The 15,006-nt window shown below is 40.1% G+C and overlaps 1 protein-coding gene across 1 annotated transcript in view; it reads right to left on the reverse strand.

Annotated features, from left to right (window-relative positions):
• The window catches only part of OTC (ornithine transcarbamylase), a 99,470-nt gene that overhangs the window by 58,780 nt on the left and 25,684 nt on the right, over positions 1-15,006 (reverse strand). The window contains exons 2-3 of the mRNA XM_004376937.1: positions 13,740-13,878; positions 10,639-10,720 (exon numbers count right to left, since the gene is read on the reverse strand). Coding sequence (XP_004376994.1) covers positions 10,639-10,720; positions 13,740-13,878 — 221 coding nt within the window. The remainder of the gene's footprint in view (positions 1-10,638; positions 10,721-13,739; positions 13,879-15,006) is intronic.

Consider the following 15,006-nt stretch of genomic DNA (forward strand, 5'->3'; position numbering starts at 1 on the left):
ATAAAACAGCATGTGTGTTACTGTTACATGAGAAACTATCTGTTCTGTAAGCCTTCACCTGAAGTACAATAAAATATTTAAAAAATATATATATATTATGATGTACATCCAGGAGAATGGAAAAAAACTGCAGTATGAATATGGAATATCATGGATTCATGGATACAATGGAATACTAGGCAGCAATAAGAAGGAACCAACTACTAATACATGTAACAGCATGGATAAATTTTACAGAAATTATGCTGAACAGAAGAAGTTAGATACAAAAGAGTACATACTGTTTGATTCCAATCATATGAAGTTCTAGAACAGGCAAAACTAACCTAGATTGGCAGAAATCAAAACAGTGGTTGCTTCAGGCAAGGGAGATTGGCTCAGAAGGGGCATTAGGAAAATTTCTGGGATAATGGAAATGTTATCTATTTTGATAAGGGCTGTGGGTTACATGGGTATACACATTAGTCAGCACTGAACTGTACACTTAAGATTACATTTTACAATATGTAAATTATACCTTAATTAAAAAGTGTGAAAGTAAAATAAGCATTGAGATGGAGGTTTCAGGTCACTAAGAGTCAGCAAAAGTCAAAGGATTATCCTAACTTTTTTTTTTTATCCTACAACCAAGACAAAAGTAAGCATCATTCATATATTACCTTTACCATTTTCCACACATCACTGGAATGTGAGATTACTGCAAATACCTGAGCAGATGAGGATGGCTCCTGCCCCACCCTCACAGCATGTTCCATTGGTCTGGGGAGGCTGACATACAGAGGCATCTGCCCCAAACCACAGCTAAACTCTGTGGGCATAAGAAGAGCCCTTTTATCATATGCCCTGGGGCAAAGTTATGGGCAATGGTGATATCCAGTCAGCACTCTACCGTCTCGTTTGAAGCAGGTTCAATGGGCAAGCTTTCTCTAATACACAATGAAAAGGCAAATAAGCTTACCTACAAGATAGAGACTTGTCTGAGGAATTTGGAAAACATTACTTTTTTTCCTCCTTATTGTAATATGCCTGATTTATCTTTTGGGAAATGTACCATAGTCATAATTTGTTAATCCCATCTGTTTTCCACGAGAAAGGAGGAAACTGTTAATTGCATAGTGAATTGGGGGGCAAGGAGCTTCAGACCCATGAAGGAGAATTAGACCTATGGTCTCCTGAAACACCCTACCAAAGCCTTAACACAATTTGAATAATACCATTTGAATATGGAAGGCATTAAATGATACTAAGAAATTATATATTTTTAGGTGTGATCATGATATTGTAGCTAATAGGAAAATATCCTTATTGTTTTTAATGATGTATACTGGTGGATTTAGAAATAAAATGTCATTATAGCTTTAAATTACTTTAAAATACTTCAGCAACAAAAATATATAGATGAAGCAAAGAAGGCAACTGTTATGGATTGAATTGTGTCCCCCAAAAATGTGTGTCAACTTGGCTAGGCCATGTTTCCCAGTATTATGTGACTGTCCACCATTTTGTCATCTGATGTGATTTTCCCTTGTGTTGTAAATCCTACTTCTATGATGTTAATGAGGTGGGATTAGCGGCAGTTATGTTAATGAGGCAGGACTCAATCTACAAGATTAGGTTGTGTTTTAAATCAATCTCTTTTGAGGCATAAAAGAGAGAAGCAAGCAGAGAGGTATGGGGACCTAATACCATCAAGAAAGCAGTGCCAGGAGCAGAGTGCATCCTTTGGACCCGAGGTTCCTGCGTGGAGAAATTCCTAGACCAAAGGAAGACTGATGACAAGGACCTTCTTCCAGAATCGACAGAGAGAGAAAGCCTTCCCATAGAACTGGTGCTCTGAATTTGGACTTCTAGCCTTCTAGACTGTGAGAGAATAAAGTTCTGTTTGTTAAAGCCATCCACTTTGTGGTATTTCTGTTACAGCAGCACTAGATGACTAAGACAGCAACATATTAACATGTTAGAATCGATGTTAAGGGGGATTGGGATGCTGCTATGCTGTACTAATCTTTCTACTTTTCTGTTTATTTGAAAACTTTCATCATAAAAAGTAAACATCGAAAACCCCACAATGAAATGATAGTCATCATTTCCACTACTGTGTAAAAAGAAATCATTGTATTCTACCTAATTTATACAAAATTGTCCCCTTAAATATACCCAGACCAAATGGTTTTTAGGAAGAGGCTGCGATGTTCTGACTCTAACAATAACAAGTCACAAAGCACTACCATGTGTCGGTACTTTATAAACATTCTTCCACTGAAACCCTCACTCTGACAAAGTACACAGTAAATATTATTATTAGCATTTTATAGACAGGGATTCTAAGAGTCAAAGGCTCTAAAATATTGTACAAGATTGTTTTTAAGTCTCTGCAGCCCCAGGCCTTGCTATAGGGGAACCAGCCCTTGTGCCAACTTACATTGTGATCTACAGAGGCAGGACGAGGTGTTAGAACTGGACTCAGTCTTCTTCTTCATCTGGAAAATAAGGCAGTTTTCCTAGAGCCCTAAAATCCCTTGCGGATATGATGTTCTTGGTTCCGGGCATCATCATAGAAATCTTAAAGACTATGAAATACTCAAACAGTCCTACTTGCTATGGGTCCTGTAATAAAGAGTCTGACTCCATTTTTGACGTGTGATTGCTGATAGCTTTCAAGCCCACCATTCCCCCTTCACCTTCTGCTTTACGTCTGGGCAAACTGATAAGAAAGCCCTCCTTTGGCATCAGTAGGTGAGTCAAACCATGCAAGCTCTGGCCCCTGTGTGGGAACCCTCACCCCAGTCCCACCCTCTAACTATAATAAAACCCCAAGCCAATCTCATTTCCCTTCTCTCTCAAGACATGTTCAGACCAGCTTGGGTGCCCGGCCTGCTCTCCCCAGAAAGCCTCATTATGTCAGTGTCTTAGTTATCCAGGGTCGCTATAACAGAAATACCACAAGTGGATGGCTTTAACAAACAGAAATTTATTTTCTCACAGTCTAGTAGGTGAGAAGTCCAAATTCAGGGCATCAGCTCCAGGGGAAGGCTTTCTCTCACTGTCGGCTCTGGAGGAAGGTCCTTGTCATCAATCTTCCCCTGGACTAGGAGCTTCTCCGTGCAAGGACCGCAGGTCCAAAGGACGCGTTCCTGGTGCTGCTTTCTTGGTGGTTTGAGGTCCCCAACTCTCTGCTTGCTTCCGTTTCCTTTTATCTCTTATAAGATAAAAGGTGGTGCAGGCCACACCCCAGGGAAACTCTCTTTACATTGGATCAGGGATGTGACCTGAGCAACGGTGTTACGTCCCACCCTAAACGTCTTTAACCATGAGCAGGGATTATGATTTATAACATGTAGGAAAATCACGAAATGGAGGACAACCACACAATACTGGGAATCATGGCCTAACCAAGTTGACACATATTTTCGGGGGACACAATTCAATCCATGACTGTAATAAACCTTTTACTATCCTCGGTGTGCATGTGTGGTATCATCAGTTTCAATAGTCAAACCATATTTGGGGCAGAGGGGGAGAAGTTCATCCTGACTCCGTGAAGTAACTACAACAGGTTCCAGTCTCACAGTATGGTTCTTAAGTTCATTCATTCATTCTACAAATATGTGCCTGGCACTTTTTTAGGCACTGGGGAAAACACTGTAACTGAGTGTCATGGATTGAATTATGTCCCCCAGAAATGTGTGTATCAATTTGGCTGGGCCGTGATTTCCAGTATTGTGTGGTTGTCCTCCATTTTGTGACTGTAATTTTATGTTAAAGAGGATTAGGGTGGGATTGTAACACCACCTTTACCCAGGTCACATCCCTGATCCAATGTAAAGGGAGTTTCCCTGGGGTGTGGCCTGCACCACCTTTTATCTCACAACAGATAAAAGGAAAGGGAAGCAAGCAGAGAGTTGGGAATCTCATACCACCAAGTAAGCACTGCCGGGAGCAGAGCGCATCCTTTGGACCTGGGGTTCCTGCACGGAGAAGCTCCTAGTCTGGGGGGAAGACTGATGAGAAAGCCGACAGAGAGAGAAAGCCTTCCCCTGGAGCTGACGCCCTGAATTTGGACTTGTAGCCTACTGGACTGTGAGAGAATAAATTTCTCTTTGTTAAAGCCATCCACTTGTGGTATTTCTGTTATAGCAGCACTAGATGACTAAGACAATAAGATACAAGTCTGTACCTGCATGGAGCTTACATTCTAGTGGATATAGATAATAAACTAAATGAGTAACTATATTGTACATTAGATGCTAATACATGCTATAAGAAAAATAAAGCAGGGAAGGAGGTAGGGAATGTAAGGAATATGAGCTGTAATTTTAAATAGCATGGTCAGGGAAGACACATAATTGCATGGCGTTTAAGTGAAGATCTGAAGGAGGTAGATGAGTGAGCCATGAAAAACATGCCAGACAGTGGGAAGAACATGCGTAAAGGTCCTGAGGAAGTGACATGCTTGGTGGGTTCAAGGGACAACACGAAGGTTGGTGTGGCTGGTGCAGAATGTGTGAGGAGGTGAGTAGTAGGAGGTAAAATTGCTGAGGGAAGGTGGGGAGGAGGCAACAACTTTGACCTTTTTTCTGAATAAAATAGGAAGCCATTGGAAGGTTGGAGCACAGAAGTGACATGAATGGACTTACATTTTAATAGGACATCTGTAGTAGGGCAGAAGCAGGGAGACAATTAGGGGACTGTTGCAAAAATCCGGGTTAGAGTTGATAGTTCAGACCACTGTGAAAGCAGCTGAAGTTATGAAAAAGTGGTTGAATTTTTGACATATTTTGAAAATAGAACCAGTACTCAGCTGCTTCCTACCTCACTGCAAAAACTACAGCAATCATAAGAGAACTTCCAGATTCCATCATCACATCTACCTACCTGCCAACATCTGTACCCGCAGGTATTTACTCTGTCTTCTTGCCTGTTAAGCATAGATTAACTTTCCATGCCTTGTGCAATGCCGGTACCTCCACTCATGCACTAGAGGCCATCCCTTTTTGTCTACTCAAAGATATTGCTTTGGTAATTTTTCCCTTTCTTCTCTATATCACCTACATCTTGAATAGACTGTTCTCATTTTTTCCTTCATTCAAAAAAATCTTTCTCTGAGCCCTACTTCCCCTGCCAGCTATCCTTTCATTTCTTTGCTCTCCTTTGCAGCAACACTCTTTGTTTATTCTCTCTCCCCAGTTCCTCTCTTCTCATTTCCCTCAAACCTATTCCCATAAGGCTTTGCCCCTCCTCCCACTACACCAAAAGTCCTCTCACCAAGGTTACCAATGACTTTCATGTTGCTAAATCTCATGGCCATTTCTTAGTCCTCATCCTTCTTGACTTAGCAGAATTTAACGAAGTTGATCATCACCTTCTCCTAGATAAATTTTCTTCACAGAATGTCCAGGACACCACATCTCTTTGCTTTAACATCTACCTTAGTAGCTGTTCCTTCTCAGTCCCCATTTCTGATTACTCCTCTTCTCCTTGACCTGAAAATGTTGGTGTGCCCCAGGGTCAGTCCTTGGTCATCTTCTCTCCATCTATACTCACTCTCTTCATAATTGTATCGTGTCCCATGGACTTAGACACCATCTATTTGCTGGTGACTCCCAAATATATCTAGGCCAGATTTCTCTCACTCCCAAACTCCAGACTCCTATCCAACTGTCTTTTCAACATCTCCACTTGTATGTCTAATAGATATCTCAAACTCATTACGTCCAAAACCAAACTTCTGATCTTTCCCTCCAACCTACTCCATCTGCAGCCTTCGCAGTTGCTCAGACCAGAAGCCTTGAGGTCACCTTTGATGTCTCTCTTTCTCTTACCCAGTACCTCAGGAATCTTGTTGATTCTCCCTTCCAAACATATCCAGATCTGTCCCTCTCACCCCTTCCACTGCTACAACCCTGGTCCCAGCCTCTATCACCTGAATAATGCAGTTATCTATTGGCAGGTTTCACTGCTTCTATCTTGTCTCCCTCCTTCCCCTCCCCTGCAGAATATTCTCAACAGAGCGGTCAAAGAAATTCTTATAAAATACAAGTCTGATCATGTCCCACCTTTGCTTAAAATCCTCCAGTGGTGCCCCATTTCACTCAGAGTAGAAGCCAAATTCCCAATAACGGCTTATAGATTTCTCCCTCAGCTTCACACACATTCTTCTCCTTGTTGAGGGCACTTATGACCTTTCAACGTACTATATCATTCACTTACTTACTACGTTTATTGTTTATTCTCTGTGTCCCCAGCTAAAATATATGCTCCATGAAGGCAGGGATTTCCTTTTTTTTTTTGTTCACTGACATACTACTCCCAAGCACCTAGAATAATGACTGATGCATACTAAGTGCTCGGTAAATACTTGTTGAGTGAACAAAGCAGAAATTTTTGACTCTGAAGAAAGAACCCCTTCTTTTCACTTGCAAACATCTCTTTATTTTGTTAACATGAAGAACAGAAATTTCTATTACCTGTAAAGTGAGCTAATTTAGTTTAGTGATATGTATACTCACTCTTGAGCACTTAATTGGTTTATAATCAGAGCAAAGTCAGCTAAACAAACATGCATACTGCCCATTTATTAAGAAAGTATTTATTGTGCATCTGCTATGTGCCTACAGGGGTGAGTTCCACTGAGGGTTGGGGATATGGAGAAATATTTCAAACAAAGTGTAAGACCTCCTGGTAGGTCTGCTCCAAGTTACACTCTTTCTTTGACTAGAAGTCATTTTACTCTAATAACACAGGATTAGTCTGTTGCCCTTTCATTTCCTTCTTTATACTGTAAACAAGATTCACATGGAGGCTGGACTTCTGAAGTGGAGTTAAGAAGAGGGATCACAGAGAAACAAATAGGAGTCCAAGACTTCAGCTGTCTTGAAAGAGATAAAATGGGGAACATTGCATCTGGGAAGAAATTGCCTCTGCAATTTTGGTCACTGATATAAGAGAAGCCTCAGACCCCAGTCCAAAAGCACTGGTCAAACAGTCACCAGTTCATCAGATCTAGATGGCAATAAGTGCTTCAGGAGGGCTTCGGAGGTTCTGAAAAGCCACCCAGGAGCTGCCATTGCTGAGGAGAGGAGGGTAGAGGAATGAAGCTCCACTCTCTTTTCACCCTTAATCCAGAGATGTCTGCTTTCATCTGTTCCATTTGTTTATGCTTTTATATCAGATATTCTTAGACAAAGGTTTTGTTCTGTTAATTTCTTAATTTCTGTTTTGGAAAATAAAAGTAAATCTTATTTTGCTCTTTCATTTCCTCACAGATCCCTATAAGTTTTGGAATAAAGGGTATACAGAATTCATTCACTGGAAATATGAGGGATTAGAGGACTCTTGCTGGTAGAACCAAGGCAGTTGTTAACCTGTCTGTGCTTGGCTTTCATACCTGCAGAATAGGATCACAATTTTTATATTAGTGTTTTTAAGAAGATGGATTTGAAATAGCTGTAAAGCACCAGCTTCTATTTCACCTTGAAAGTTAAATACCAATGTTAAATAATGTAAAGAAATGTCTCTTAGAATGCCCTGTGCAATTTCTATCAGCTACTGCACTTACCAAGATTAAGAACTGTATCTATCTATCTGCTCAATTAATTTGCAGTAAACGAATAGAATCATCAGTAGACACACAGGAGAATTTTGAGGCTTGCCAACCAGGCATACATAGAGTGGGTGAGGAATAAATGATTTACAACTACACACACTGACATCAATACATCTTACAAACATAATGCTGAGTGAAAGAAGCCAGACGAGAAAGAACACAAGCTGAATGATTCCATTTACATAAAGTTTAAAACCGGCAAAACTAATCTATGCTGTTAGAAGCCAGGGTAATTATTACCTCTGAGTGGTGGAGTAGTGACTGGAAGGGGACACAAAGGGGGATGGAGGCTTCTGGGGTGCTATTAACTTTGTTTCTCTACTGAGTGTTAGTTGCATGGGTGTGGTCACTTTGTGTGAATTCGCTGAACTATGTACACTTTATGCACATTTCTGTAGGCGTGTTAGACTTTAAAAAACAATGTTACATACGCAATTAATGTGGCTTAAATTGGGTGGAGAATTTTGTTCTAGCCCTCGAGATAACTGGAAATACTAACTGGAATACTCTAGGACTGTCCTGTGAGGAACAACCCATCCCAGGGTCTGGTATAGCTCTGGGGCAGTAATAGACACTTAAAATTACATCCTATTTTTATTCTAAACATCAAGGTAACAAGTTTTGATGAAAAATTGTACCAAGAGACAACTATTAAGGTACATGTGCACACAAGGGAAATGCTCTGCCATGTTTTGAGTTGGGGTTTACTGTTTCTTAAGTATTTGAGGCAGCTACTCAATCTGACTCATTCTCCTACTGTTGAGTCTGGAAGGATGCCGTATGCATGGGTACTTATTGCTGATAATGATGAATAATCTGTGAACTACAAGTTTGTACAGTCATATGTTCCTTTCCTCGTGTATTTGTTACTATGGTTTGCAATTTTGACCAGGTTTCAGAGCACCCCTTTACAGAATACCGTAATCTAATGAAATGCTTAATGCCATCTGTAGAAAAAATTAGCCTAGAATCAGACATAACTAATACACTTACGAATTAAGTTAGACATTTAAAAAATACATTTAGTAATAGCTTCCAATCCTGGGTCTACCATTGATTAGCTATGTGTCCTTGGGCCATTACTAAACTTGTTTCAGCCTGTTTGCCTCAATGATCTCACCCTTGTGGAGCTGTTATGAGGATTAGGTGAGACAATCCACGTAATAAATGTCGAGCACCTGGCACAGGGTCTGCCCCTAAAAGCTTATTAAATCTTAGCTCTTGTTTTTATTAATGGCTTAACTATCACACTATATGTAAAAGGTGAAACTGATCAATTATTCAGGACATTGAACAGAGAAAAGTGGTATAAAACACCACCAATTAAGAAAAATTCATTTTAAAAAACTTAAAATTGAGAAATATCTATGGATTAATCAATTATTTTTGCTGACTTTGAAAAAGACCACTTTTCTTAACTACTAACGGTAAATATGTATATATAGAATAAAATAAAATTATTCCCAGCTTACAGAAAACCAGTGTTGGAAGGGAGCAGAATTTGAGAATCACTAGGAATCAATATTCTTTTTTTTTAAAACTATATGTCAGATGCCAACATTATCTTTTATAGGAACCAGCATTAAGGAGCAAAATGTTTTGATCCTGGGACTTTAAAGGCTAGGTGACACCTTATACATTTCCCTTCCTCCTCCCTTCTCCCAGGGGGCAAGGGGAATGCATCAGTAATTACAGTAGACTAGAGATCTAAATCCTGGTGCTGTTTGACTTAGCTAAGTCATTTAATTTCCCTGAACTTCAGTTTTGTTATCTGTTTGATTAATCTCATTACTGATCTCACAAAACAAAAATTGCATGGAATAGCTATTTGCTTCTAAGCCCTAGAAAGTGCTGATGATTTTGAGGCAGATATTTGAAGAATCAATGTGTTTTTGTTTGTGGTACTTCCTCCTCAATCCTATCCATTTGCTCATTTGATCAATCATATTATTAACCCAAAGTAAGTCTGACAGGGCAAAAATGCAGCGAGAAAGAAAACAGGCAGTTTGTGGCTTATAAGTTTCAAAACAGACTTTTTGAAACTAATGGCAGAGATAATAGTTTGAGAAAAAAAGAAATCTTGAGTTTCTAGAGCCTGGGACTCTAGGCACAAACAATAGATTTAGAAGACTACTTAGATAGTCAGAGCCAGTTTTTCCTGCTGCTTTATCACCAGCCTCCAGTACTGGGAATGGGAAGGGAAAGGAGAGATGAGTTTGAAGGACTCCAGAGCTGAGGACTTCTTTTGTCTTGCTTTTAAGACAGAGTGCCAGGAGGCAGCAAATATCATAGAGCTCCCTGGTACCCAGCATGAGGAAGGAACAATAGCGATGGCCGTGCTTTATCTTTGTACCCAGTATGGCTTGGAAAGCTGCCAAGAGGTTGACAGCGCCAAACCAAGAGACATATTGGCTCCACGCAGCAAGTGGGAGACAGCCAAGATCCAATAAGAATAGAGTCCCAGCATGGACATTTGATGATGATGTCCTGATGATCAAGGACCAGATCCCCACCCGCAGCCTAAGATGTTCTGATATTCACATGCTCTTCATGACTGAGCCATGACTGTGGCGAAAGCAGAGGAAACCCTATATTGACCAAAGAACCCTGAAATGATTGAGGATTGCCAAAAGTTGAAGACATTAGGTTAGCATTCAGCAGGACGTCCCCTTTACCCCCACCCCACACACACAAAGTTGGCTACGTGTTAGAAAAACAGATACATTACTTTCCCACCTGAGTTTTAGGCCTGGCAATTTGTGCCCACTTAACATTTTGCACCAAACGTGAAGAGCTATTTGGGACTTCTACACAAGCCTTTACGGAATTCCTACAGATGAAGACAGTCTTTCTGTTTACAGCTTTGACAAGAATTGGAAATAGAATTCAGAGGCTTGCACTGCAGCTCCCAGTGACAATGTTTTCTCTTCATGGTTACTAAAGAGACAAATTGTCCTACTAGGTTATTTCTCCCACACCCTCATGCTCATGCCTCCTCTTCAACACAGGTGTGAGTCTGTCAGTATACTCACCTGTTTCTGTGGACAATCTTGTTCGAGTACTTCTTTTCTCAAAAATCATGCCTAAAGACTTTCCTTGCAATAAAGGCAAATACTAAAAATCAAAGACAAGAATAAAAAAATTAAAAGCAAAATACTCAGACATAAAAAGGAATGAAGCTTTGATATATGCCACAACATGGATGTACCCTGAAAACATCTCACTGAGTCAAATAAGACAGACACCAAAGGGCAAATATTGTATGAATCCACTTATATGAAACATCTAGAATAGGCAAATTTATAGAGACAAAAAGGACATCAGAGGTTACCAGGGCCTGGGAGAGGAGGGAATGGGGAGTTATTGCTTGATGGGTACTGAGTTTCTGTTTGGGGTGATGAAAAAATTTTGGAGCTAGATAGTGGTGAAGGTTGTACAACATTGTGAATGTAACTAATGTCACTGAATTGTACACTTAAAAATGGTTAAAATGGCAAATTTTATGTTATGTATACTTTACCACAATAAAACAAATATATATATATATATACATACATATATATATTATATCCAATATCAAGGATTATGTTTCAAAACTTACATTATTAGAAAATGTAAAATAATCACTCAATGCTTTTTTTCTCTCTCCCAAATAAGTGTTCAAAAGATTATTTAAAAAGTGAATTAAAGTATTTCCTCATGGTCTATACAAGTGGGGGAAAGTAACAGTAACTTCCACGTCTTATTGTGGTATAATTAGAAAGTATTATTACAATGATAAAAAACAAGGATGAATCCGTGAAACATAACACAGATGAATCTGGAAGGCATTATGCTGAGTGAATTTAGTCAGTCACAAAAGGACAAATATTGTATAAGACCACTATTATAATAACTGAAGAAAAGGTTTAAACACAGAAGAAAACATTCTTTGATGGTTATGAGGGTGGGGAGGGAGGGTGAGGGTTATTCACTAACTAGATAGTAGACAAGAATTATCTTAGGTGAAGGGAAGAACAGCACACACTACAGGGGAGGTCAGCACAACTGGACTAAACCAAAGCTAAGAAGTATCCTGAATACAACCAAACACTTTGAAGGACAGAGTAGCAGAGGCGGAGGTCTGGGGACCATGCTTTCAGGCAACATCTAGGTCAACTGGCATAACAAAGTTTAAGAAAATGTTCTGCATCGTACTTTGGTGAGTGGCGTCTGGGGTCTTAAAAGCTTGCAAGCGGCCATCTAAGATGCATCAATTGGTCCCAATCCACCTGGAGTAAAGGAGAATGAAGCATACCAATGACACAAAGAAAGTATTAGTCCTAGAGAGAGAAAGGCTACATAAACCAGAGACTGCAACAACCTGAGAGCAGAAGAACTAGATGGTGCCCAGCTACCACCAATGACCGCCCTGACAGGGAACACTACAGAGAGTCCCTGTTGGAGCAGGAGAAAAGTGGGATGCAGAACTCAAATTCTAGTAAAAAGACCAGACTCAATGGTCTGACTGAGACTAGAGGAACCCCAGAAAGCATAGCCCCAGGACTCTCTGTCAACCCAGCACTTAAACCATTCCTGAGGCCAACTTTTCAGTCAAAGATTAGACTGGACTATGGGACATAAAATGATACTCGTGAAGAGTGTGCCACTTAGCTCAAGTAGGTACATGAGACTAAATGGCAGCTTCTATCTGGAGGTGAGATGAGAAGGCAGAGAAGGTCAGGATCTGGTTGAATGTACATGGGAAATCAGAGGTGGAAAGGAGGAATGTGCTGTCATTAAGTATAGGGAGAGCAATTAAGGTCACATAACAATGTATGTATAAGTTTTTGTATGAGAGACTAACTTGAATTGTAAACTTACACTTAAAGTACAACAATAAAATAAAATAACAGAAAGTATTATTAGTTGATCTGGGTTCAACCTGAGTGCTTTTCCAAAGTACTTTACACTAGGAACAAACATCATCTTAGTTCCATTAAAATCCCCATTCAGTTTTGAATGACCTTGCACGTGCTTGGTCTGGAGGTGTTTTCTCATCCAGAAACACGCTACTCTATTACAACATGGGCACTAAGATTCCTGCTCAGGACAATGATTAAGCCCCAGAGTTCCAACTACACTTTCATCATTCATTCTCCTGGGAGTATTAAGGCTTTGTTTTTGGAAGTCATTTGGAAACAATCTGGAGAGTGTGGGGGTAGGGTGACGCTCTTCCTCCTTCCTCTTCTGTAGACAGACTGCCCGATAGGATGGGTTCTGGAACAAACAGATTCCAGCCAGCAAATCTTCCTCACACACAAGGTGTGAAGAACAAGGCTTGGGATCTAGAGGGACCTTTTCTCCTCATTTCAGGTCTTCACAGGAATATCAGCCCATAGCAATTGGGATCACTCCTGTGTTCAGTTTGTTCGTAGGGGCTTGGAGAGCTAGCCACCTAGATAAGAAAATCATGGCCATGAAAACCTTTTTTAACCTGAAGCCAACTCTTTAAAAAAGCTTCTGAACAAGCTTGGAATACGAAAATGCTTTCACAATTAAGCAGCCCATATGAAGCCACTGCATTAAGAAAGCGTGTTTCAAACATAAATTGCTCAAAATGCAGACTAACGCTTACAGCTAAGCACCATATCCCATCTCTTCTCTTACTTGGCTACCATTTGTTCCTCTGCTTATCTAAATTTTTTTTAAAACACTATCACATCATTGTGAATTTTTTTACATTATCATAATGATCAAATATCTAATATGCATTTAAAAATTGAAATTTGTCACTAGCAAAAATATGTATCATGCTTATTTTTAACTTGAGAGAAAACACACAGAGGAAAAGAAAGGAGGTATAAAATAAAATAATTCCAGACAAATGATTCCTTAGGTTCTGATCCAGTTAACAATGAATTTCAGCATTCTTCATGAAAGAAGTGCAATGACTTGTCATCAAATAACTGATTTTTATGCTTTTTTATATGCCCATACATTCAGTAATAATCAATTATCTCGACTGTGTGCTTTCATTACTTAGCTACTGTTTAGGAATTTTAATGTATTTTAGTTTCCCTCTTTCTTTGGGAAGGCTCTCTTTAAAAGGTTGACTGGTAGGAATGGAAGGTAAGATGAAGATGCTACATACCTCTCCTTTCTGTTTTATCCTAAATTTTAGATCTGCTGACAGCCATAGCATATACTTAATTTCTTCTCCTGTAAAATTCTTTAGAGTGAGAAGATCACGACCCTTCAGCTGTACTTTATTTTGCAGTGGTTGTCCACACCTACAAAAAAAGAAAGGAGAAATATGTACTTAATGAAAAAAACAAAACAAACATGTATTATGTGTGATTCATTGTGTTATTTTTCAAACATAGCAAATCACATGTAGTCTCATGTGTCGCTGCAAACTGATAATGCATTGAAATTTATATGGCTGTGCTTTTCATTTTAGGTATATAGTCATCCCTTGGTATCTGAGGAAGATTGGTTCCAGGACCCTGCGGATACTCAAGTCCCTTATATAAAATGGTGTTGTATCTTTTCTTTTCTTTCTTTCTTTTTCACATAGCACAGGAATGAACAGTGTTTCACTTTAAAGTGGAATAGTGATGGTCGGGGGTGGGTCAGGGCAACAGCGTGAGGCTCTGGACAAACAGGCACTTTGAAGGACAGCCGCATCTGGGCCTCACACTGCAGACTGCCCCGAGCCAGGGGTCCTTCAGGTAGGAGGTCGTGGGTGACTTTGGGCGCATCATATACATGTGCAGCGAGTGCTTGGTCCTGGCCTGCCAAGTTTGTTCTCTCCTTCCGACAGAGACCTCTGCCACAAGCATGCTAAGCCAGGTCCTGGTCAGGCCAAGAAGCTCCTAAGTTCGCGACCCCATTCCTAGTGTCCAAATTGTGTCACTTGTCCAAATTGTGGTGGGGTGCGGCTGCCTCTTTCCCTTTGGGAGCTTCTTCCTTCACAGCCACATACCGTTCCTTCGGGGGAACTTTGGCTTGCCTTGTGCTGCCCTCTGCATTGCTCCCAGGCCCTTGAGCTCTTCTCCTCCCCGCTCCCCCAGGGCTGACTACAGTATTTTGGATGTTGAGAGAAAAGAATTTGAGGAAGAAGATTGAATTCTTGTTTGCTTGAAATAGCCGTAAGAGTAGCTTTACTACTTACTAAGTCATACAGCCTCTGGCAAATTACTTAACCTCTCTCTGGGCCTAAATTTCTCACTTTGAAAATGAGTATAAGACTCTTACAGGGTTGCTGTGAGGATGAAATTATTTAATACACATAAAGCAGATAGCATCTGACATATAAAAAGCATTTGATAAATTTAAGCTATTGTCTTAGGCTAGGTTCTCTAGAGAAGCAAAACCAGTGAAGCGTGTGTGTGTGTGTGTGTGTGTGTGTGTGTGTG

The sequence above is a fragment of the Trichechus manatus genome, unplaced genomic scaffold (genome assembly GCF_000243295.1).
Source record: "Trichechus manatus latirostris isolate Lorelei unplaced genomic scaffold, TriManLat1.0 scaffold00046, whole genome shotgun sequence".
NCBI classification, from domain to species: domain Eukaryota; kingdom Metazoa; phylum Chordata; class Mammalia; order Sirenia; family Trichechidae; genus Trichechus; species Trichechus manatus.